The 23,215-nt window shown below is 40.0% G+C and overlaps 1 protein-coding gene across 4 annotated transcripts in view; it reads right to left on the reverse strand.

The window, feature by feature from the left end:
• Window positions 1–13,128: 13,128 nt before the first annotated feature.
• Window positions 13,129–23,215, reverse strand: part of insc (INSC spindle orientation adaptor protein) — a 60,370-nt gene continuing 50,283 nt past the window's right edge. For all 4 annotated transcript variants that reach the window (XM_030424545.1, XM_030424547.1, XM_030424549.1 and 1 more), the window contains exons 8-13: window positions 20,043–20,214; window positions 19,682–19,860; window positions 19,406–19,472; window positions 18,245–18,400; window positions 16,282–16,358; window positions 13,129–14,135 (exon numbers count right to left, since the gene is read on the reverse strand). In XM_030424545.1, the coding sequence (XP_030280405.1) occupies window positions 14,007–14,135; window positions 16,282–16,358; window positions 18,245–18,400; window positions 19,406–19,472; window positions 19,682–19,860; window positions 20,043–20,214 (780 nt within the window). In that variant the 3' untranslated portion in view covers window positions 13,129–14,006. The remainder of the gene's footprint in view (window positions 14,136–16,281; window positions 16,359–18,244; window positions 18,401–19,405; window positions 19,473–19,681; window positions 19,861–20,042; window positions 20,215–23,215) is intronic.

Raw genomic sequence — 23,215 nt, forward strand, 5'->3', positions numbered from 1 at the left:
CCAGAGACCACCAGGGTTGTGTCTTAACAGGTTAATGATTCAGTGCTTCAGACTGTTTTGTTCAGTTTTTGCTCATTATTCTCTGCTGGCATTTTCCTGATTTCTTACAATTGTTTTTTTTTTTTTTGTTGGAAATGTACCACACAGTCCAAACTACTGTTGCTCTGTACAAAGCTTTTACATATAATCACATACAAGTGAATAAAAAGTCCCTGATTCCTTTAAGGATTAAAACCCTCAGATGCTTCCAAAGCATTACTCTTGTTGTCTTAATTCTATCAAACAAAGCATATAAGGATTAAAATGCTGCCAGTGTCGGCACCAACACGCTCTTTTTGCAGAAAACGTCTCTACTGTGTTTCCTCTCATCTCCTGCCACAGCTTATATACGCTCCCTCGTTGCCAAAACCGCCCGAGCCACAGCTGATGAGGTCATCCACGTAGCCAGCACGGGCCCTGAAAGCTCTGCTTAATCTGATATCATTGGCAGACTGAAGCTTAACCAGCTCCATCTCTCACCACAATCTTTCGGGGTGTTCACCATCCAACAATGCTGTCTTGTCTCGGCCTCGGCAGACTCTTCGGGGCTCCGTCGTAAAGCTAAATTCTGCTCACTTTATAAGCTTGAACTTGTGCTTGTGATGCTGTTTGCAGGGAGCAGCACAGGCGGTTGGGACACAGTTTATAGAGCATGGCGGCATGGCGGTAACGCTGAAACGCTCTGGAAATGAAGAATGAGCCACGAAACCACGTCAGCACATGAGGCAGAGGTACTTTTTATGTTAAGTAGAGTGTGTTCGAGTTGCGGTCTGGCTACCGAGTTATGTTAGATGTTGAGGAAATTAACAATCATTCTCTGGATTGAAATCAAACTGGAGAGAAAAAAAACATGTCTTATTAATGACAAATTGAAAATAATAAATAATGCAGCATAAAGATGCAGTGATTTATTTGACTAGCTCGTGTATTCTGCAGGCCAGCTGCGGATTATATTTAAAATACTGTATAGCTTCAATTATCCAGTCACACATGTTCACGTTCTGTCTTTCTCCATTAAATATGTATTGCATAGGCTTGGGCCTCTGACCTTGGCTTGGAAGAGATTTCATTCATTCATTCATTTCATCTTGAAATAAAAAGAGAGACTGCCAGCAATTATAGCATGTTAATTACATATTCACTTTCATCTAGCTGGAAAATCACACAGATCTGCCCTCGATGCTGCTGTTGGGTCTCTTTTGATGGGGGGGGGGGGCTGTACTGTATTTGAAAAACATCTGTCAAGTGCTCTGTCTAGTTAATATCCACGGCTTCTTTACCTGCTTAGGTTACAAGTGCTGCGCTCGTTTAATTGTTGAGGGGTGGGTGAAAAAGTAGCATGAAGTTGGTTTGATGAGGAAAGCAGTGAATAGGATCGAGGATAGTCTGTCATCATCTTGTTGAAAAAACTGTACATCTGCAGGGAAATACTTGGAAAACACACACAATAAATCGCTTCCTCTCTTAATGAAGGACTCTTTATTCCGTCTACAAGTGTCCCTAATAGAGAGGGCCAGGCCAACCTCTCAGTTCTGGGGCTGGAGTAATTTCCCCTGTCAGGGTACGTGAGGAGGAGATGGAGGGGTTTGACAAGCACTCTGCCCCCTCGGATCCCCCACGTATCCCCCCCTTGTCTGTGTGTCAGAGAGTGATTTGAACAGAGATGGTAATGTCGCTGCCATGTTAGATCGGAGGGCAGCAGCGCAGCGTGCGACGAAGGAGGCCGCGGCTTCGGTGCTCTCTGCCGAGCAGCTGTGTGAGGCTTTATACTGGGATACATGGAACTATGTAGTCTGCATGTTTCTACAGAGCATGAGATGAAACAGAGAGAAAATAAATGACAAGCAGCATTTCAAATCGAATGTGCCCAATAAAAGGTATTGAACACTGGATGGAAATGTTATATTTTATTTTGGATGTAAGGTGTTTTTCTTTTTTTATTTGTTCTGTTCTGTTGTGTTTTTTTGCGAGAGACAGAGATTGAGTGCAGCTGCAGTGTTGGTCAGATGGAAGGCAATTTCATTTAAAGAATATTACTTTTTTCCTTTTACATGTAAAATGTCCTGGAAGTTAAAAAGCCCAAAGTCCGCACCAAGAGAAACACCTCTCTCCGATAGAAAACGCTGCTCCTGAAATGCATCACCAGAAGTCCCGCCTTTAATTCCTTAGAATCCACGTAGAATTACTTAAATCTTCACCCTGGAAGGATTTTTTTCAAAAGTTCTATTTGCATTGACCTACAGCACTGTTTATCTGTGTACAAAAGGCCAAAATGCATTCAGAAAGCTTTGTTTTAAAAAATACAAATGCATGTGTGGACAGGGCCTTAGTTTTGGAAAAGTTTGTGGTTTAAATTTAATCAACATCACCCAGTGACTTGAAGCAAATTGCGCAGAAGCTGACCTGTCAATTTAACAGTTTTTTTTTATTTGTGAAAACACTGATGTTGAATGTGTAAGTTGTAACATGTGGGCATTTCCTCCCACCCAGCAGAGTTTTGGGGGGGGGAAAAAAAAACATCACACAACATGTCACTCAAAATATAAATACCCCGGAGTCCAGAAACTGCTCCTGCCAATCCAAAACAGTGTCAAACACTCTCAGGCTTGTTAGACGTATAAAACTGAAAGGCTGCAGACACTCAGGCTGTTACATGATACAATCCATCATAACTGTGGACATCAACGGTTAAAAAACACATACACACATACATACACACACACACACACAATCTGGTGGTTTGCTACTGTCTGCAGTTACAGGCAGCGCTGCAGAGAAAACAAATACAATTTTGCTGCCTGGTTGTCTGCAGGAGAAACAATCTGTCCACAAATCCTCTGAGAGGCTGGAGGGAGAGAGGAAACAGGAGAGGGTTTGTGTGTGTGTGTGTGTGTGTGTGTATGTGTGCATTTGAGTGAGTAAGTGAGTGAGTGTGAGTGCGTTCACGGGAGGTTTTAGGTGGACTGGAGGACCTAAATGGAGAAAGTGTGCAGTGGCTGCCTGTTACTTGCGAGAGGGCTCAGAGGACATGGGGAAAGTGTGTGCGTGTGCATGAGTGTGTGTCATCGGCTGTAGTGAACAAGGGTTAAGTTAGGCTGTACTGTACAGGCCTGATGGTTTTTAAAAGAGACAATGGAAAACGTTTAATTCAAATGATTTAACAGATTTCTGTCTGCGCGCATGTGTGTTTGTGTGTGTGTAGCCTGCATTTACATGGAGCACGCGTAGAGGAAAGCAAGATTGTATGGTTTGTTGGTTAAAGTGTGTGCTTATGAACATGTCTGCAAAGTTACAAAAGCCAAAAGCTTTCTAGTAGTCCAGTCTGTTCTTCCGCTACGTCACTATGGAACAGAGCACAACGAGCCCTCCTCCACCTTGTACCAATGCATCCACCTTGCTGTATGTCGATGTCATATGACGACGCGGAGGGTACAAACAAAGCAGCCAACTGACCTAAGTTACACCCTTATTACATTTTTCCACCGTCTGCTTTGCATGCGCCGTGTCAAACTGAGCCGCACTGATGGACCAGCTCTCAGTACTTTGGTAGTTTCCACCCAAGTTTCTACACAAATTTCTTTCATCCTGTTTGTCCTTTGAAACATCTGTTGTGCTTTCACTGTTTTGTAGCGTTGGCTTTCAGCTGTTTTGGGAGTCATGTTTAGTTACTTCTGGCGTTTCCTGTAATGCTGCTTCACAATAAAAGCTTTTAAATGACTTACTGACGTAGGGCTTTCATTGTGAAGAAGTTGTAGAGAATGAAAGTTAGCAGAGCCACTTTGTTAGCGGTTATTCTTTGCCTCAAGGACACACGTGATGTGTTTTTGCGAGAAACACTAACAGAATAGAAAGCTCGGGTGTGACAGACAGATGACCATATCACAAGAGGTAAGTGAGAAAATATGATTTCGTAATTCTGGGGGATTAACTTTGAATGCATCAATGCAACAAGAGTGGGGAGGAGATTATTTTCACAGTTTCAGTTAAGGATCTGGGTTAGCAGTCACGTGCGCAAGGTGATTTTGGTTTAGGAGCTAGAATCAATGATGTCAGTGAGGGTCCTCGTAAGTTCAGAGCTACAAACGTGTGTTCATGTGTGTGTGCGTACACAAGTTGTTCAAGGCAGTTTTTCTCTGCTGCAATAGCCCCAGTCCCCAAAGAGCAGCAGGATCTCTCTCTCTTTCTGTCTCACACACACACACAGACACCAAAATGAAAAAATACAGACTTAATAAAAACACCCTTTGAAACTAACAAGACTGTGGTTTCTCAAATTTTAATCACCACATTTCATTAATTCATTCCTTTTTCTAAAAGAACACACGCTCTGCGTCCAACGAGCTACTGCACGCCGCACTGGAGAGTTATTTTAGTGAAAGAAAAAAATTCTAAATGTTCATTTTCTGTCACTGGAAATCAATCGCCATTGTTTATCTTTTACTTCACGGCGTGCAAAATAAATTGCATCTCTGAGTATGCCAAACATTTGATCAAGGCCACACGTCTTGGGACAAAAAGGAGCTGTCTGAGCGTTTATCTGCGAGTCAATTCTGACCCGCACAGAACGACCTCCTGCTGTCCTGCCTCCCACGAATTAAGGTGCACTCAGGCAACAATGAACAAATTCATGGCAGTCCATTAGGAATTCTGTTGAGCACAAAGAAGAAATGGGTTTTGTTTTACCTTGAAAGTTTGCTGTAAACATCAGAATCTACAGTCCGACTTGGTATGGTGATAATTTTAGCACAAACCAACAAGCAGGTGCAGAGGGAAACGTTTTTTGCCAAAATGAGGTTGTGAATATTAAAAGACAGAATAATGCAAGGTGTTCTGGGTTTAAATGAGTGGATGCTGGCTGAATACTGACTGGAAAAAGATGTTTTCTTCTTATGTATTTTAAATGCAGCATTTATTTTCATCCATGTTTGCTAGGTTGTACTGTACTTCTACAAAACCCCATAACTCCTTAACACCTTAACAGTGATGTGCACAAGGGGGGGGCAGGGGTCCCCCCTCTTGGCCCAATTGTTGCAAAACGCGCGCTAAAGTGCCCTCCTGAGAACCAAAACGTGTGCTAAAGTGCCCTCTTGGGAGCCAAAAAAGCATGCCAAAGTGCCCTCTTGGTTGGCAAAACACACTAAACTGCCCCCTTGACTGGTTAAAACGCGCTAAAGTGCCCTCTTGGGAGCCAAAACACGCGCTAAAGTGCCCTCTTGGGAGCCAAAACGCACGCTAAAGTGCCCTCTTGGGAGCCAAAATGCGCGCTAAAGTGCCCTTCTTTTCGCCCCTGCCCTTCAAAAAGTCTGTGCACGCCACTGCACCTTAACATCTAGCTTTTTTCTTTAATGTGAATGTGTTCAACTGGAATTCACTGTTGCACAGTTGTTCATTGGCTCCGATCGGCTCTGATGACAACACCTGGGTGAACGAGCCAATTCTCTCCCCTTGTCAGGCATGATGCTGTGACATGTGTTAAAGTTAAGAATGCCAGCTTTTATCAGTGTATATATTTTTACGTGGAATTCCAATGTTACCAGTGCTTCAATAATAATAACTAATGCCTCTGTCTGGGATGATGAAAACGGAAAACTTAAATGGAGAAAAGAACTCAATGGGCTTGGATTTCAAGGGTTTTATTTAAAGGGATATTCCGGTGTAAGTTTAACCCATGGTCTAACACACCGTGAAACTGTGTTAGACTCCCTCTCGAGAGATAAAGTTTGCAGACCGCTAGCTAACGTAGTTTTAGCATCCTCAGAAACGACCGCACGACAACAATACATTGCAGTAAATGGGTCCAAATATAAAACTGCCATCAAAAAGCCACAAATAATACTCAGAACAGCACCAAACTTCAGCAACATTAGAAATAGGGTCCCCGCACATATTTCGACGCATCAAACATTTGATATAGTTGCTGTATTTGTCGGAAAAGATAAACGAAACTCACCACCCAAGAAGCCTTCCTTGTTGTGGGGAAGCCCTGTGAGTCGATTACAGTAGAGTCCCACAGTAATGATCATCATTGAGCTGCGGAACTCTACTGCACTCGGTAATCGACTCCGACAAATCCTGCAATGATATCAAATGTTTGATACCTCGAAATATGTGCGGGGACCCTATTTCTAATGTTGCTGAAGTTTGGTGCTGTTCTGAGCATTATTTGTGGCTTTTTGATGGCGGTTTTATATTTGGACCCATTTACTGCAATGTATTGTTGTCCTGAGGATGCTAAAACTACGTTAGCTAGCGGTCTGCGAGAGAGGGAGTCTAACACAGTTTCACGGTGTGTTAGACCATGGATTAAATTTACACCGGAATATCCTTTTAAGATAAACAACCAGACTATTGGAAGACAAGCAACACTCTTGCACAAATAAGCACAGCCCTGATGCAGGTGGCCTGGTTGACTGGTGACTTTTGGTCACTCAATTAGGTTGGAGAGTGCTCACAATTTCCTTCAACGAGAAAGAACAAGAGCAGCGAAAAGTTTCTGTCTGCAGTGTGTGAGAGACAGAATCAGAATGAGAATATCACTGACCTGGGTGCTGTTCCCCGCCTCTCCTAAGCCTTCACAAAATGGTGTCGTCACACTCTGATCGACAAGTTGCTCTCATTCATTAATCAGGACACAGTCTCCACATGCTGCACACATCTGAATCCACTGCGATTAATCCAGAGGGATGTGGACATTCAGTTAAAAAGCAAAAACAAAGTACTACATAATGCAACTGAGCCTTGCCAGTTGCCTGATCGGTACTGAGCATTTGCAACTCTCTTCTTTAGCAGCATTCATCATCAGCTCCAGAAAAGAAGACCTGTCTTATTCAGAATATCACTGATCAAGACTAACAAGTTGTTATGTCTTCTGTATCTCATCTGATGAGGTATTTGGTCTGCTGCTTTCTAATGTTCCCTATGTTTATGATGCTGTGACACAAGGAAAAACAAATCAAAATGTACAGCAAACTCACCTTTTGACAACGGGAATGGAGCCAATCACCTATTTTGAGTGCATTTTTTTAAAGCGTAAACATATCAACTTTGTTTTGAAAGTGGTAATTAGTGCCCTGTAGATTTTCATGTGAACCGACAAATGTTAAGTTTACATTCATTGTTACTCACCAAATCCATTCTGCGCATCGTTGTGCTCTAAAATGTGTTGAACGCATTTTCTTCCTCCATCAAACATTTTCAAAACTGATACTTAAAAAAAAAAAAAATGCAGCATTGTTTTCAGAAATGTTTGCCAGCTTGCAGACTTCATCTTCCCTGTCTTTACTGGTGAATTTTCACGTCTTTGCATATTACCGCCACCTGTTGGTCAGTGGAACAGGCATGAGGATGACATAAACACAATGGAACCAATTTATAGAAAACAGCTTCATATATATATATGAATAGTAGAATAGTATATAGGTATAAATAAAAGCACCAGTGCTTTCAGGCGATAACATTGAAAAATACATTGAAAAATCAAAGCATTTTAATTGAATATTAATGAATTCCTGCAATACAAAAACTAAAAGGGAAAACTTCAGTTACTCAGCCTTTTCAAAGCATTATGTTGATGTACTATTTATTTTCTGCAGTATCAAGACACATACAGTAGAATAATATCATGACAGGAGATTTCTACAGAACAGAGGTTAAAGTACTAAAGTACCAATGCGTGGTGGCTACAGGATGAAGCGATGACCACTTTACACAAACCCATGAACCTTTTTTCGGCATTAGGCTTTTACCCTCCACTGACTTTGACCAAAAGTTGTGACTGCAAAGTGCTGATATTAATTTACGCTCAATGTTGTGGTTGTACTTCAGCAATTAAAATCCCCACTGGGTGCTCTAATGGGAGTCAGCTGGGGAGAGATATCAGTAAGCAGAAATGTTACTCTTTTAATTGGCTGTCCAACAGGTGATGGCACTGAAGTCATAATTAGTATTTTTACTGTGAGGTCTATATGTGCTAGTGTGTGTGTGTGTGTGTGTGTGTGTGTGTGTGTGTGTGTTTAAACCTTACAGTTTTTACAATTTCATGGTCCATAACTGACAGAACATGGAGTACATGTTTGAGGCAGTATGAGCAGGTTTGCATATTAAGTAAATGCAGAGACACGAGTGAATTTGGTTGGTTCTTGGTTTTGTGAGCCAGTACAGAGATGATGTGCGAGTTTAAGAGTTTCAGCTTGAGCTTGAAGTCAACGCTCATCTCGAGGTATCATGACTCTTAACGCATTATCATGTGAAGACAAGGAGAGAAAAAATGGGAAATACAAAAAATAGCCGGCTAGATTTGCATTCAGTCAGAGGCTGAGTTGTCACACGGACACTTAGATGTAGGCACACACAGTACATGCATGGCCTGTGTGTCTGTTGAGAGCTAGAGTTTGAAGGAGCACTATGTAGTTTTTGAGAAGAAACTCAGTGTACACCGTTGGGTAATAATCAAAACTCAGGAATATTTATCCTTTCCATAACTGAATAAACAAGCTGTTCTCAGAAAAAAATAAGGATAGAACACTGTTTGAAGATAGAAAGGTGGCAGGGTCCGCCACATTTTAATGAAGTAAAACATTCTGAAATTGTCTTGTCCTTTAAGGTCAATTTGTTTATTCAGTTTATTCTTTCATGAAAATGAAGAGAAGCTTTGATTATACTTGCATGGTCCTCCGCAGATTGCTTTAATGCTTCACAATCATAATTTCAAGTCTAAGATGGCAAGAATTTCTGAACAAAAAGAGCTGCAAAAGTGTCAACAAACAGCTGATGATAATTCACTTTGTGTCCAGGTAATTTTTTTCACATCTTGAAAATGGATCAAACGCTGCTTGGTGGTCAAAAGCAGTCGAAGTGCATGGGGAGTGTTGACCTGCTGTTTCATGTGGGGCTGTGCTGTCGACAAACGCGAATTACAAAAAAATGCACAACAGAATCATTTCCTGTTATACATGTTTATGTAAATAAATAACTGTATATATGTTCTATGTTTGCTTAGCATGAAGAAAATACACACTTTAATTCCATCATGATTTATAATGCAGATGATTTATCTTGATGCCTTGAGTATAGGCATATTGCATTCTTGCCCTCTCATCAAAAACACAACCTCACATGTTATTGGAGATACTGAAGGCTACAAGGACCGGCAGATGCTTTCCAAATGTGCATCTTGTCGCACGGTATTAAGACACCACGTTGTTCCAGGAGCTCCTCTAGAGTGGGGCTCCTTGAAAACAGCCTTCTCCTCTTCCTTGATGAGTCCTTGGCTCTGAGTTACAGTTCGTCAATAGACTGACAGTGAAAACAAGAGTCCACATTTATTTGTGTGCGTCTTGGAAAAATGTGAAGTTAAGCACATTTCAACCCTAAGCCGAAGGACCTTGACTTGTTAGTTTGGTTGAATCATCTCAGACTAATTTGCAAGTTTTGCAAAAGTAAAGTCTAATGTATCAACATCTGAAAGCACTTTCAAAGGGAGAAGAAATTTCAATCATTTTTCTGAAATAAAAAGAAAAGAAGTCACACAGTGCAAACTCTTTTCCAAAAAATAGGGTGCAAAGGCAAAAGATGTGGCACATCAAATATTAAAGTCTCTGGAGAGTTACATAGAAGTGTCTTCTTGCATTAGACTTCAGCTTTCTTACACAAAATTCTGTGATTTATAGTTTGGGACAGTGAAGCTGACATGAAAATGACTCTGTAGTGCAGCTCTCTTTCATTATGAAGTACCAAGTTCCATTTGTAATGTGTATTTCCATTAAAAAAGAAAGTGATGGTTGTGGTATTCTGAGACCCTTTTGATGAATAATTGGATTAGATTTGATCGGGTTTGTTGATTTTTCATTATTGAACCACCACCTTAAAACTTTGATATAATTGGCAGAGGATAAAACCAATAACGATGGTAACACTGCTAGCTAAGTAAAAGAGATTCTGCACCTTTCAACTCTGTAGATCTGCTCTGTTATCAACATGAGGCATTTCTTTTTGCACCACTTTCTACTTCTGCTCACCTCAGATGGAACTATTGCATGCGGGCTGCACCCATTATCATTTTGCTACAGAGGGAAAACTGTTCATACCAGTCACAATCATCGTGGGTAGCTCAAAGCCCGGGATGCAGCAACGGTGCCAGCGTTGCCAGATGAATGATAATTGTGTTATTTTTAAGTTAATTTTGCCTTCATATGTACAGTCAATGATTCCAAACAACCAATAGCGTACAATAATTTGACTATATTGTGATGCTTGTATTAGGAGTTTGTTTAAGGCCACGGTCAGACAAACACGAATGCAGATGAATAGAAATTGGCTGCCGGTGCTGAATGTGGGCAATGTTAGTTTAGGTAACATGCTACCTTAAGCGTTAAAGGTTGCAAGGGAACCTGCCGTTTTCAGCTCAGGGTTGATGTGATGGTATTCATCCCTAATTTCTTTTTGCAGAAAATAATCATTAGTTGCAGTCCTTTACAAAATAGTTACAAATTAGCTCCATCTCAGCTTCAACGGTAATCCTGCTTTTACATAATGCATGAGTAATGATAATCTAATGATATAAAATATCAGTACTTTCACTTAAGGATCTGAGTACTTGCTTCACCACTGCAGCGTATAGACAGTAGGCGATGGGGACGAAGGAGACGAAGGAGAATGTAAGTTCAAGAGCTCAGAAACTGAGAGAAACTGAAAAACTCTGAGCTGCAGTTCACAGTATCATGGCGATGGTCGAACCAAAACAATATCAAAGGAACCTGTGTTTTTCAGGCCGTCTGTTTAGTTCTCCTCTGCGTCGATACATATTTCATCGGGCCTCAACAAAGCGAGGCAGGAGCATATTCTATCACAAAGGCCTCTGAACACGGTCCCACATGTGCGCTGGACAACGCGCACACGAAGCAGCTCAATTGTCTCCACACTTGGTCGGAGTGTTACAAGCCCAGGCTCAGCAGAAGTGCCCTTAGGTGAAAAAGAGGCTACAGAGAAAGCAAGAAGGCCTTCAATTGTCTCTCCAAGGAGAGGAAGGCGTATGGAGAGAAAAAAAAAACCTGAGAATGTTTTTATCAAAGAGATGACAATACAAAGGACAAGTTGTGCAGACAAGCCCTCACATATTTCTTTGTAATCACTTGCTGTATCATGTCACGGCTGAAAATGTCTGCTACATTTGGGTTTGTGAAACCTTATTAAAGCCATTGTGAATCAATGGTTTTTCAACATGTGAAAGCAGACATTTTAATGACAAGTTTTTAATGCACACAGCTACACTCTGCACTATATCTCTCTATGAGACCTGAGGTTTTTTGGAAAGTTGGAGGCTTAAATACCAAATGTCCCTCCTGTTTTCATGAGAGGACCTGGTGGTTCACGGAGGACCAACAGGTAGACCTTTGGGTCCACCTCCTCTTCGTCTCTTGGCCTGTTTCTTTCTCTGTGAGTCTCATTCAAAGCCTTTCTCATCTCTGTGCCTGCATTTGTGACAAGACGGAATGTGTGAGCATGGCTCCTCTGAGATAGCTGGAGGTCAGGGGCCCTCCGAGGAACTTTGGCTGCACGGACCCCGAATGCACTCGTTCTGCGTTAAGGTGGGACTTTCTGCTTGAAATTTTACATTTTGAGCTGGTCTGCTGTTCCAGTGGTGTAACAGTGTTCTATGTGACCACAATAAATATGAATGAAATTTAAAGTGCAGTCAGTTAAACTTTCTCTATTCAATAATGCTTCAAATCTATCTGCGTATTGAAAGTAGCACGAATAGACTTAAACATCATTTTAATTTAATTTTAGTTTAATCTGTTGTGTACTATTTTCCTTCACTTCTTAGGTGATGATATAGAACTAATAAAGAGAAGTTATTGAGCAACATTGTCTGTCTCAGTCAGTTTGTCTCAGTCGGAGATGCAAGCAACACTGTGGTCTGTTGCAAACTTTGTTCAAGCAACCAACTGCTTTAACTGCAAAAATACAAAATGTAAATTACTGAAGCCATCTGTAAATGGCAGCATAGCAGCGTGGGACTTGTCGGAAGTAAACACTGGTGCTGGAACTGAGGCTTTTATAGCCAGTGATGTGGCATGAACCTCGGGTAAACAACAGACACTGGATTTCAGATCAGGACACGATTATCGAGAGACGTTAAGTGGACAAGATCTAAAGAAGCTTGTTGCTGGGTAAGTTACAATGTGGAGGAGCATTTACTTGGTAAAGGTAATATAGTAATATAACAAAAAAACATAACTAATTACTTTTGATACCAAGAAGTAAGTAAAGTAACATGATTACTTTTTGGTAATCAGTAACTTATTACACGTCTTAAGTAATTTATCTAACACTGGTATTTACTTCAGAATAATAAGTTAAAGCAGGAGCTTTCTCATTGAAAACAGCCTTTCGAGAGCAGTAAAAGGGAACCAAAACAGTCAATTCATGGATCAGACAGCAAAAACAGCTGAGCTGAAACTAACTCCGAGCTCTGTAAAGTTGAGAGTGCCACAGATTTGAATGATAATTCTCTGTAGGGTCATCACTTTAAGCGACTCCTCACTTTCCCCTTGAATATCTATTTGTTTTGGCAGCATCCGTTCACTATGTTAACGATGTGTTCGTGCAGGTTTTCCATGTTCTGAGTACAGATTCTGAGAAATCTCTGAACCCACTGGCCATCTTCAGTTGACTATTAAGCCTCTGTGGGCAGTGGCCAATGTTCTGGTGTAGCCAGATGATTCCCAGTTGACGGATATTAGGGCTGAGACTTCCTCTTCCATGTGCAGATCAGCGGTAACAGTCCATTAAGCAACTTGAGACACATGCATAGAATTAAAGTTAAGAGAAGGCTCTTGATTTATCAGCAAATCAATTTTAAAATGTTTAGAAATAAACTAAAATAAAATAAACTAAACAGCCGATAGTTGCTGATTGGTTCCAGGATTTCATTTTGTCTCTTTTGCCCTCTACGCAGATTGTTTACTTCCATTCTTTGTGTGCTCAAATGTTATTGATCAGTCACCAGAACGCTTTCAATACCAAATTTGTGTCCCTTGCCAACAGATTCTACATTCGTATGCAGTAGTAATTCACTTCAGGACAGACTGAACATCAGATAGATGATTGCCTTTATTCCATGCATGGCATACAATAATGGTAATTCTCTTTAAATAAAAAAGCATTTCTATTATCAAATTCAAGACCATATGCCTCAATCAAACTTTTTAAATACTAATCGTGCCCTGTCAATAATGTACTCACATAACATAAAAACTGAACACATCTGCTGGTTATTCTCACTGTAATAATTTAGCTGGAAAAATGGTTATCCCAATAAAGTGGCTGCTGATTGAAAATGTCAGAAAAGGAAGGACTTCTTCACCAAACCAATAATAAAATACTTGAGAAGAATCTAATCAGACAAACATCTTGGTACTCTGACGCTAAATGCTTCAGATGATCATATCAAGTCATTTTAGTGTGTCATGTGATGGATCGTCCTCCTTTCTCAGATAGTCAAAATGCTTTGGATAAAATATCTTCAGACAAGATCAAATAAATTGCATCATGGTATCATAAAAAAGTGTTTCATTTTCAAAAAGTAGCACCTACTTGTACAAAGTAATTACCCATATATTTACTGATATGGAATTCCCGGTGGAATAAAATCAGCTAATGACCTTCTACAACACTGTACACATTCATTGCATTTAATGTGATTACCGAGTTGCTCACAGCAACACAGTTATGTACATATACGTTTAGGTTTCATCTGCATCCAATTTAGCAGTTTCACTCCTTTCTTGATGAAATGTGGGCAACAAAAACCTGTCAGGGCTCCGGAAGTGACGAACCGAAGCTCCAATCAGGTAAATACATGGGCTATTTTGGAGTGTAACTGCTCATTAGTCCTTTCTGTATCATGACACATGATCTTGCACATGAGTTCAACCCTCCGCTATCAGTGTTCGGTGTGCAGGCCGTCATACAAAGCTCTCCTCCATGTTGGAACACAGCAGGAAAGAGTCGACCAGCCGTGGTTTGATCAGCTGCTGGTGGTCGGCTGCCTCGATGCTGTCTGGACACCCTACTGCGAGCCTCCTCAAGGCAGCCTGGAGACACACACACATTTCAGTATACATGTGCAACAGGCACACAGACATATGCATCTTCACATATCAAGATCACACTGCACTCCTGTGTGCAAAAACACTCACTAAAATCAGATAAATACATATGCAATCACATACACAGGTCACATATCTTCATGTAGACAAAAAAATAATACATCTACAGAGCTTGTAGAAAGGTATAGAATAAAAATATCTTTTCTTTTCCTTATAAACTCTGTTATAATTGTGAATCAATCATTTTAAAATGTTTGTCAGGTCTAAAATGATTGTTTTGTTTATCTCTGTGCAAGAAGCCTGACAGTTGGTTCAAGCTTCCAACAAGGTTTGTGAGCCAACAGTGGAACAGCAGCCTTGGTGGTTACCAGTTTGTGGAAAAAAAGACTGGTCAAGTTATACGGTATGCGCCAAGCGTACTGTAGTGCCTTGATGTTAGCTAGCATGAGCAACATTAATGTATAAGATTAATTTATTGCCCAAGTCCTTGAGTCTTGCTACATCTATTTTAGACAATGGAGAGTTGAGGATGAGTTCAGTAGTCTCATTAACTATGAAGTCAACAACCCACAAGTTGCCCTTACAACTCTGAAAGTCAGAGTCTTAACGACTCTGTAAGGACATTCCCACACAGAGTTTAAAAGCCTGCGATTTCCCACCAGGTAGTTAGAACTGAAGAAGCCTCTTGGATGGGAGGTGAAACACTTCAAGAAACTGAAACACGTTCAGTTGCCTATGATACAGCCCTTAGAATCTCATTAACGTTTGCTAGCTAGCGTTAACAGCGTTAGCTAGTGCACAAACTGGCAATCATTTCAGGGGGCAAGTGATTCAAACTACAGCAGTGTTGTAGCGTGAATGCAATGGAAGACAGAATGCCACATTTAGTGGCTGATCGTTATCAAAAATCAGGGTTAAGAGGGATACTTTAAAATTGATTCCGATACAGTTTTCAATTAACTGTTAAAAATGTAGTCAGTAACGTTATCCAAGTATCACAACATTAAAGTAATGTGTTATTTTTGGATTACCTCAATACCAAATATATGCAGACACTAACAATTGAAGATCAAGAAGATGATTTAAATTTAATCCTAATTCATTAAGAACACACAATTGTGTATTCGGTTTCACTCAAGACCAGAAGAATGTCACGTGAGACTCATGGAAAGTTGTGCACAGTTACAGACTAGTATATCATTATTTATTTAAATGTATAATCTTGTTAGTAATCTGCTTTTTTACTAATTGTATCTGTGATCTAATTACATTTTTCCATTACTCTCAAAGCCTGCCAATAGCACCTTTAACAAGAAATAAACTATGTGTCTGCAAGTTAACAGAAATTAACAACAGTCTGAATTCATACTGTATTAAATTAAGTCCTTCCGATCAGGAGCTGTTTCAGTTTAGCTCCCTGCGTCTCATGTAATTTTAAAAGCAGTAACATGTGTGACGTCTCGAGTACTGATTTAAACCACCAGGAGGACCTCCAACATTTACATTTAAGATTACAAATGATCTGTGAAAGATCAGCATCCTTTGAAGGTAAAAATTCAACACCTACAAATGCTCTACTTAACCCTTGGCTAAAAGGATAAAATAGAATCACATTAATTTGAATAGACTGACGAGTACAGTTACAGCGAAGGCAGCAAGGCAGCCCAATTAAGCGCCTGACCATTATGCGCTTCAAATCCCCTCATCGGCCCTAAGATCTGGTCTTAATAATGATGATCAGAACGAGAGAATGATAAAGTACGAGCAGGGATATTATTCATGATATGTACATATTTAAACACACAACGTTTGAGATGATGTGCACCGGTCAGCTATCTCAACACAGCTTTAAGATACTGACGTGGTGATATATTTTCAATTTTCAGATATTGCCCTGTGGATGTAATTAAATCGGACAGTCATTTGATCCACTGATGTTACATGTGTGGGCCTGTGGTATAATGCCTCCAATTTGTACAGTGCAGCTGAAAATGTATCATACGTTAAGGGCATGACTAAAATAAGCAGTTTGAATATAAATTATATATTTGTATTCAGGATAGGGAGTCATACAGGCATAGGTTTCAGTCTACACACACGCACAGTAAATAGACACATAGTTTATACCTACCAGGCAAGCGACCAACACTGAGTCGCTGTTATTTCTCTCAGTGGGGGAGCGACACAGTTCAATGAGACGAGGAACAGCTAAAGAGAGCAGAGGAAAAATTCTGTTATACCCCTGTCATATTATAAGACATTGATATCAACTAAAAAAGTGGCGCAGAAAAGTGAATGTTCTGACTATCTATTAAATCAAGTTTGTATTTGAGGTCGAGGTGTTTCTGTCCAGCGATAGGATGAAGACCTCTGGAGAAGCGGCGTTCCGTTATTATGCATCACATATCTGGACAGAAACTCCCAGAAAACTACAACACCCACCTGTTTTAAATCAACACTGAAGGCCTTTCTGTTTGTCACTGCCTGTTATTGAAGCAATTTTAAGACTTTGATCAATATCTTGAGCTGCACTGTAACTTTAATTGCCTTATCTTTCTTAAACATATGCTACTTTAGCTTATTTTTCTATTTTTAACTTTTTTTTCTGTTTTGTTTCTTGATGTCTTCCTCCTGGTTTTTAATGTATTTTAATGTAATTGTATGCCTTGTACTGTAAAGCACTTTAAGTTGCCATCCGTCTGAATTGTGTTATACAAATAAAATTGCCTTGTCAAATGAAAGTATGTGATTTCAACACAAGACATTAATCTAACTACATAACTCAGGCAGAAAAGTTCACAGACGAGGCAATGTTTCAAAGTTTTCTTTCACATTATTTTCAGAAGGCTTGGGCCAATATTAGATATTATTCCCGATATTTGCTGTCATTAGCAGTATTTCTTTACAATACTTGACAGCTGTGTGATTCTTCACACGAGACACTGCTCTGATTGAATTGTAATGTACAGTGACAGTATTTGTCACCTGGCTGGCTCTCTAGAGTTTATAGGGAAGGGCACCAGTGACAGACTAGCAGTGCAATATATTGCACTATTATACTTACTATATGTCTAATTTAGATGTTCTTACTTCATATTATAGGGACAGTATCATGATATAACATTTTGGATATCACCCGAGCCTAATGTTCAGTCATGTTTGCCAACTTCCTTCCTCCCTCTCTGATGTTTTATCTGATGTTTCCCGGAGTCACAGCGGTAAGCAACCAAATGAAACACGTCGCTAACGTAAATAAAATTTGGGATTTCTTTGGCTTTGAACATTTTTGTAAGCATGTTATAACAGCTCACAAAGGTCTGGTCATTTTTAGATATTCAATTTCAGAAATGTTCCATACATCTCTCAAGTTCCAGTATGTAAGAATTGGCAGGCTGCTAAATACATACTCAAAACAAATAGGCAGCAGCTCATCTCCACAGTATCCGCTAACTGCATTCTATTTATACATACATGATTGTAGCTGTCTTTAGCTAGTTAGCTCAGTTAGCCATGGAGGTAGCAGGAATATCAGAGGAAGCATAGAAGCTTTGGACTGCCCTGAGGAAGTTATTTTTCACGTTTGCAAGACAGGACAGGCTAACTAGCTGGTTAGCATGCTAACTTAAAAATCTCTGTTGCACAATACATAGACGTTGAACTTGTTATTTCTTCACACTCTGTTGATAATTTTGAATGGTTAGACTACATTTTCTACATATTGTGTCTTTAAAGTAAAAACAAATTCAAGCTTCTAAAGGATGCAGAATTAGGGCATCATGTCCACTTAATGGGTTTAATGTCTTTTTGTCTTTAATTAAAAATGGAGTACCTCAAGGCTTAATTCCAGGTCCGGGTTTGTTCTCACTATGTTTATGAATTTACACTCCTTCATTTTGATGCTGATTCCAGGTCCAGGTTTGTTCTCACTATGTTTATGAATTTACACTCCTTCATTTTGATGCTGAGTCTCATTTAAAAAATCATTCTGTGTTGCCATTTACACCGTTTTCAGCCCCCTGATTTGTTCTCATTATGTATCGACAATACTATTGATTCAAGTATACATAGAGGAACAGTGTTTCTTTCTGCACTACCTTTTAGCTGGATGGCAGTTTGGGCCACGTCAGGGTCTCTGCTCAGGCGGGCCAATGTGACAGCAGCTTTCTGCTGAACACGCTCGCAAGCGGCGCCCTCCGATGGACTGGAGGAGGATGGCTTTTCTCCCAGCAGCAGCAGCAGCCGCTCTACTCCTAAAAGACATAACACCAAGAGTAGATTAGCCGAGCAGGAAACCAAAGAATCAAAGGTATCGTGAAGGAAAGAACAACACAAAGATTCGACAAACGGCACAGTCAGAAAGAAACACATCAACAATGAGACACATAATAAAAAAATGAAGACAGGAGACAGAAAAGATATCAGTTAAATAAGATAGTTACAATGCAACGCAGTTATAAATCAGAAAACAAACACAACAACAGCTGATGAGATGAGTTTGAATCGTCTCAGACATCAAATTGTACGGGCCTCAGACACATCAAAATGCGTGAAAGTGATTCAGAAAAGAGCCACACAAAGAGAAAGAGGTGAGCTTAAAACATAAAAAGCACTGTTACTCAGGCTTTCAGGTGGTTAGACAGCATTTTTCAGGTTTGTGCTGATTTCTACTTCATGACAATTTAGGGACAAAGACTGCAGCAATCTGACTTTGAAAAACACTTCAGTCAGACCAAAGGAATAAAAATTTGTGGCTACTATGATCAAATGTTATAAATGCACACTAAAGGAGGCAAGAGCAAGTCATACAAATTCTCTGCAAAAACTGTCAGACCTCTACTGAAAACTTACTGCATGTTCCTATCCTAGTGTTGTACAGCATAAATTACTATATATCTTATAGAGATCTATAGGTGGACTTTGACCAGAACATGTAAAAAGTGAAAACATTAATACATTTTTTCTGATAAAAAACATGATAAAAGAGAACATTAATATGTGTGTTACAATTGTTTATTAATATTTGCATTAAGCTCTGTGGTAGATGTTTTCTTTAAGCTCCTAAAGGCTACTTCACAGATATTATCTGATGCTGCCATCTTGAGGATTAATTAAGAATTACACAGTTTTTTTGTTTGTTTGTTTGTTTTTGTTTTTTTTGCTTGTACATCAACTTATGTGTATTCATCAACACTTGCTGGTGCATTTCACCCAGCAGCACAAAATAGCGATGACACGTTACATTGAAAGTACTTTACCTTGTTCTTGCAGGACTTCAGAAGCACACTGCTCTAAGACTGACAGGTTTGCCAAGATTGTCACCACCTGAGATTAAAACAGTAAAGACAAAACACCATGACAATTTTTAGACAACAACAACAACTCTGGTTGCTCAGTGGGTGTCTCTGCTCTGTGGCACATCAAAGTCAGATTCATTTACATCCACACTACCTATCTGTGTTCAACATTAACTCATTATTTTGGATCTTATCTTTATTTTGTAAGAGAGACAACACCTAAATGCAGACATGTACCTGGTCTTTTGAGTAAGGAGTGTCGACTCTCTGGCGGTCTCTGCAGGCCTGCAGCAGGATCTTGATGGCATTGAGCTGCAGGAGGATCTCACAGGCCATGCTGTCGAAGAAGGTGATGTTGGCCAAGGCTGCAGACGCCAGGAGGAACACTTCACCACAGGAGGCGGTCTCGCACAACTCTGACAGAATAAGACATCATTTGCTAAGTTGAGAGCCTTTAAAACCTTTAAAAGATATCAATCCCATCATTTGTTTAAAGTAAAACTCAGTAGTGGATACTTTTTCGACTATCAACGAATCCTGTTCCTCCAAACAATAAGTCAGAGGTCAGGGTTACATCATCAGCATCACATCCACTCACTGATGAGCGCAGTGACAATGTCGTGCATGCTCTCCAGGAAGCTGCCGAGGTGCTGCGTGGACGTGTGGTGAGGTGAGGTGATCTGAGCTACGACCGCCGCTGCCTCGGCCCTGGCTGCCTCCACGCTGCTTTCATCAGTCAAGATATCCGCCAAGCATAGGATCCCATCCACCTACACATTGAACGACAGAACAGCACACGTCAGGGTGATTACAGTCCTGTGTTTTATTATTCTTTTTTATTTACATGTTTGCTTACTTCAATTTAGATTCTGTTAGTTTCCAGAGTGGGACTGCGCCTTTTAGTTTATTTTTAATGAGTTTTAGTGTGTCTTTATTATAATATGGGGGATATTTCATCAGGAGCAACATTTAAGAAGTTCAGAAGAGGTGTTCTCTTGAAAATCCACATAATCTTTGTTCGTTTCTTTCTTTCTTTCTTTCTTTCTTTCTTTCTTTCCGAAACATATTGCATTTTTGTGGGACAAAAGGATCTCCAAAACTCATGAAACTTGATGCATGCTTTCGTACATGCTGAATAACTTGTGTGTTTACGGTTTCCAGCAATGGTTGGGGGAAAATGGCTGACTAGCACCCCCTAAAGGGCAGCCCCTGCAATACTTTTACCTAGATGCATGGAATTTGGTATTGTTTCATTATATACATATATATATATAAAAAAAAATTCTGATGTCTAGCTTTATTTAGTTTTTATCTATTTTAGCTAACTGTCCTTTAACTTTTCATCTCAACACTGCAGAGTTGACAGAACACCTGCAGCATCACTGGCCATCCAGACAGTATCCATCGTGTCATCTTGGCTGAAACTTGCAGCTCTGCCCGTAAAGCCATCCCAATTAAAACACACCACTCCAGTTTAATGGCCACCTCCAGGGTGAATGTGCCACTCAGAAACTCTTGTATATATGGCTGGCATCGACCCGAGGTGTGTGCATCATCGGGTTTGTAGAGGAAATCGGAGTTTTAGAGGAGCAGAAAATCCTCTTCTGTTTAAAGAGGAGTTGACTCATGGGCATGAGGTCATATTTATCTCATCTTCGTGTGTGACTTGGTGTTATAGAGCTTTCTGGAAATAATGTCATGTGAAGCAGATCATCATCCACTGGGGGGCAATATTGCACAATTCACACAAACTTTACTACAGCTTCTGATTGTTACACTGCATCTGTCAGCAGGCGTTTTCATCAAGTCTTGCATAATTGTAAGTGTTGAAAATGAGCACACACTCTGGAAATCATCCACTCCGTAATTAAAAATCCTAGTCATATCTGCAGGATCCTGGTCAGAAGAGTGGTGTTGGACACCTGAGTAATGTCCTGGTGCTAAATCCCTGAAATGATACATCAGAAAACATTTTGTTGTCTTTATTGCAGTTACCAATTAACCACAGTCTTCACTGTTATCGCTTAGGTAAAAAGACAATTATTGTTTCTGATGATCCTCAACCAGCGGCCAACACTCCTGAAAACAAAAGTTTAGCGACAGACATCCGGAGTGAGGCAAACCATCAGCTCTCAGCCAGCCATACCTGTCAGTCTTATCTGCTGACGAGCATCAGCGCGCTGAGCTTCACAGGGCAATTCCCTATTTTTGTCTCCGTGGACGTCAGCAGCAGTGTGCCAGCGCGACCCACTGACGTGGAACAATCCACTCTCCACACCCCCGTTCATCTACCGTCCCCCTCTGTTTCCCCCCGTCCCTTCCACACCTCCTCCTCCTCCCTAAAATAGGATATTCCCTCTCCTCACTTACCATGCACCGGATGTGTCTCATTCAGTTTATATTGTCGGGGCCAAGGCCAAAGAACTTCTCTGCATTTTTAAGAGTAATAACCAAGTTTACGAAGGCTGCTCATTGAAGGTTTTTTCTAGATACCATCCTGTTAGTATAGGTTCTTCCGCCTGTGAACAAACATTGAAATGTGGTTCTCAGGAGCAAAAGTGCATAATTCTAAACCTACAAACCAAATTAAATGGTTTAGGTTTCTTCTCAGCTGAACCATCATGAAACCTTAGAGAGGCTGTAATTATGCACTGAAGAGAGCTACAGGGATGACATATTTTTGTAGGCTTAACTGAAAGTTGCTATGCTATGCTATGATGTTTTGTTCAGAAAAATAATCTTCACTAATGAACACCACTTTGATGATTTCTGAAGGGTAAATGAGACCTCCAGAAGTAAAAAGCTAATGTTGTTAGGCTATAAACAAACTGCATCGCAGTTGCATGACTCCAAGTCACCAACACTAAGTGTCTTACTACAATATACTTTGCAGACTTAGTTATAAATTATCTACAAGTTTTAAAGAAGTTAGAATAGTTTGAACCTGAGGTTGCACTGTAAAGGTATTTGGTGTTGCGCCTGAAAACTTCTGTAGTATATTTAGCCACTTGTTAGCAATCACCTATTTTAAGACACGTAAATGCCTTATAATTCAAATATGGGTATTGTATTACTGATGTCATTTATGTCATAGAACACTGAACAAGTCGAAAACTCTTCCCCCTCAGAAATTAGACCAGTTATCACAGCCAGAAACAGTAGAAACAGGAAATATGAAGGAAGGACTTTAGCTGGCCTGAACTGCTTCACATGGAGTTGGAAGGAAAAAAGAGAAAAACTCACGGGAGAAAAAGTTCAAGGTCGACTAAAGTGCACAGATCTTTTATAAATAGACATTTGAAATAAACAGTTTTCTCTAACCAGATGCTGAAAAAACATTAAAATCCATTAAATTCCCTTTTTAAACATTGCATTAAAAAATGCAATATAAACACTTTGGGTCATGTTGTAAATGTATAAATTATTTTTCTTTTTCATTTAGTATAAATTAGTTATCAGAAATTCAATAAGAAATTCAAATAGCATGTCTTCTTTTTGTTTGATTTATGTCATTGCAACTGTTTTACACTGCACAAAAGACCATTTTGACACTTGACTTCTTACTGTGCTGTTTCCATAGAGATGCAGGATAAATGAGCCCACAGTGAGCAAAAGTATGACAGAAGTCAAAAATGCACAGAAACTACTTCGAGGTTCAGAGTTAGGCATATGCTTCTGTTAACCAAAAACCCACCGACTTCAAGACGAGGGAACAAGAAGTGCAATAACGCTAAATTATTTCCAGGTTTTACAATTAATTCCTGATTCCCG

The sequence above is a fragment of the Sparus aurata genome, chromosome 8 (assembly GCF_900880675.1).
Source record: "Sparus aurata chromosome 8, fSpaAur1.1, whole genome shotgun sequence".
Classification (NCBI taxonomy): Eukaryota; Metazoa; Chordata; class Actinopteri; order Spariformes; family Sparidae; genus Sparus; species Sparus aurata.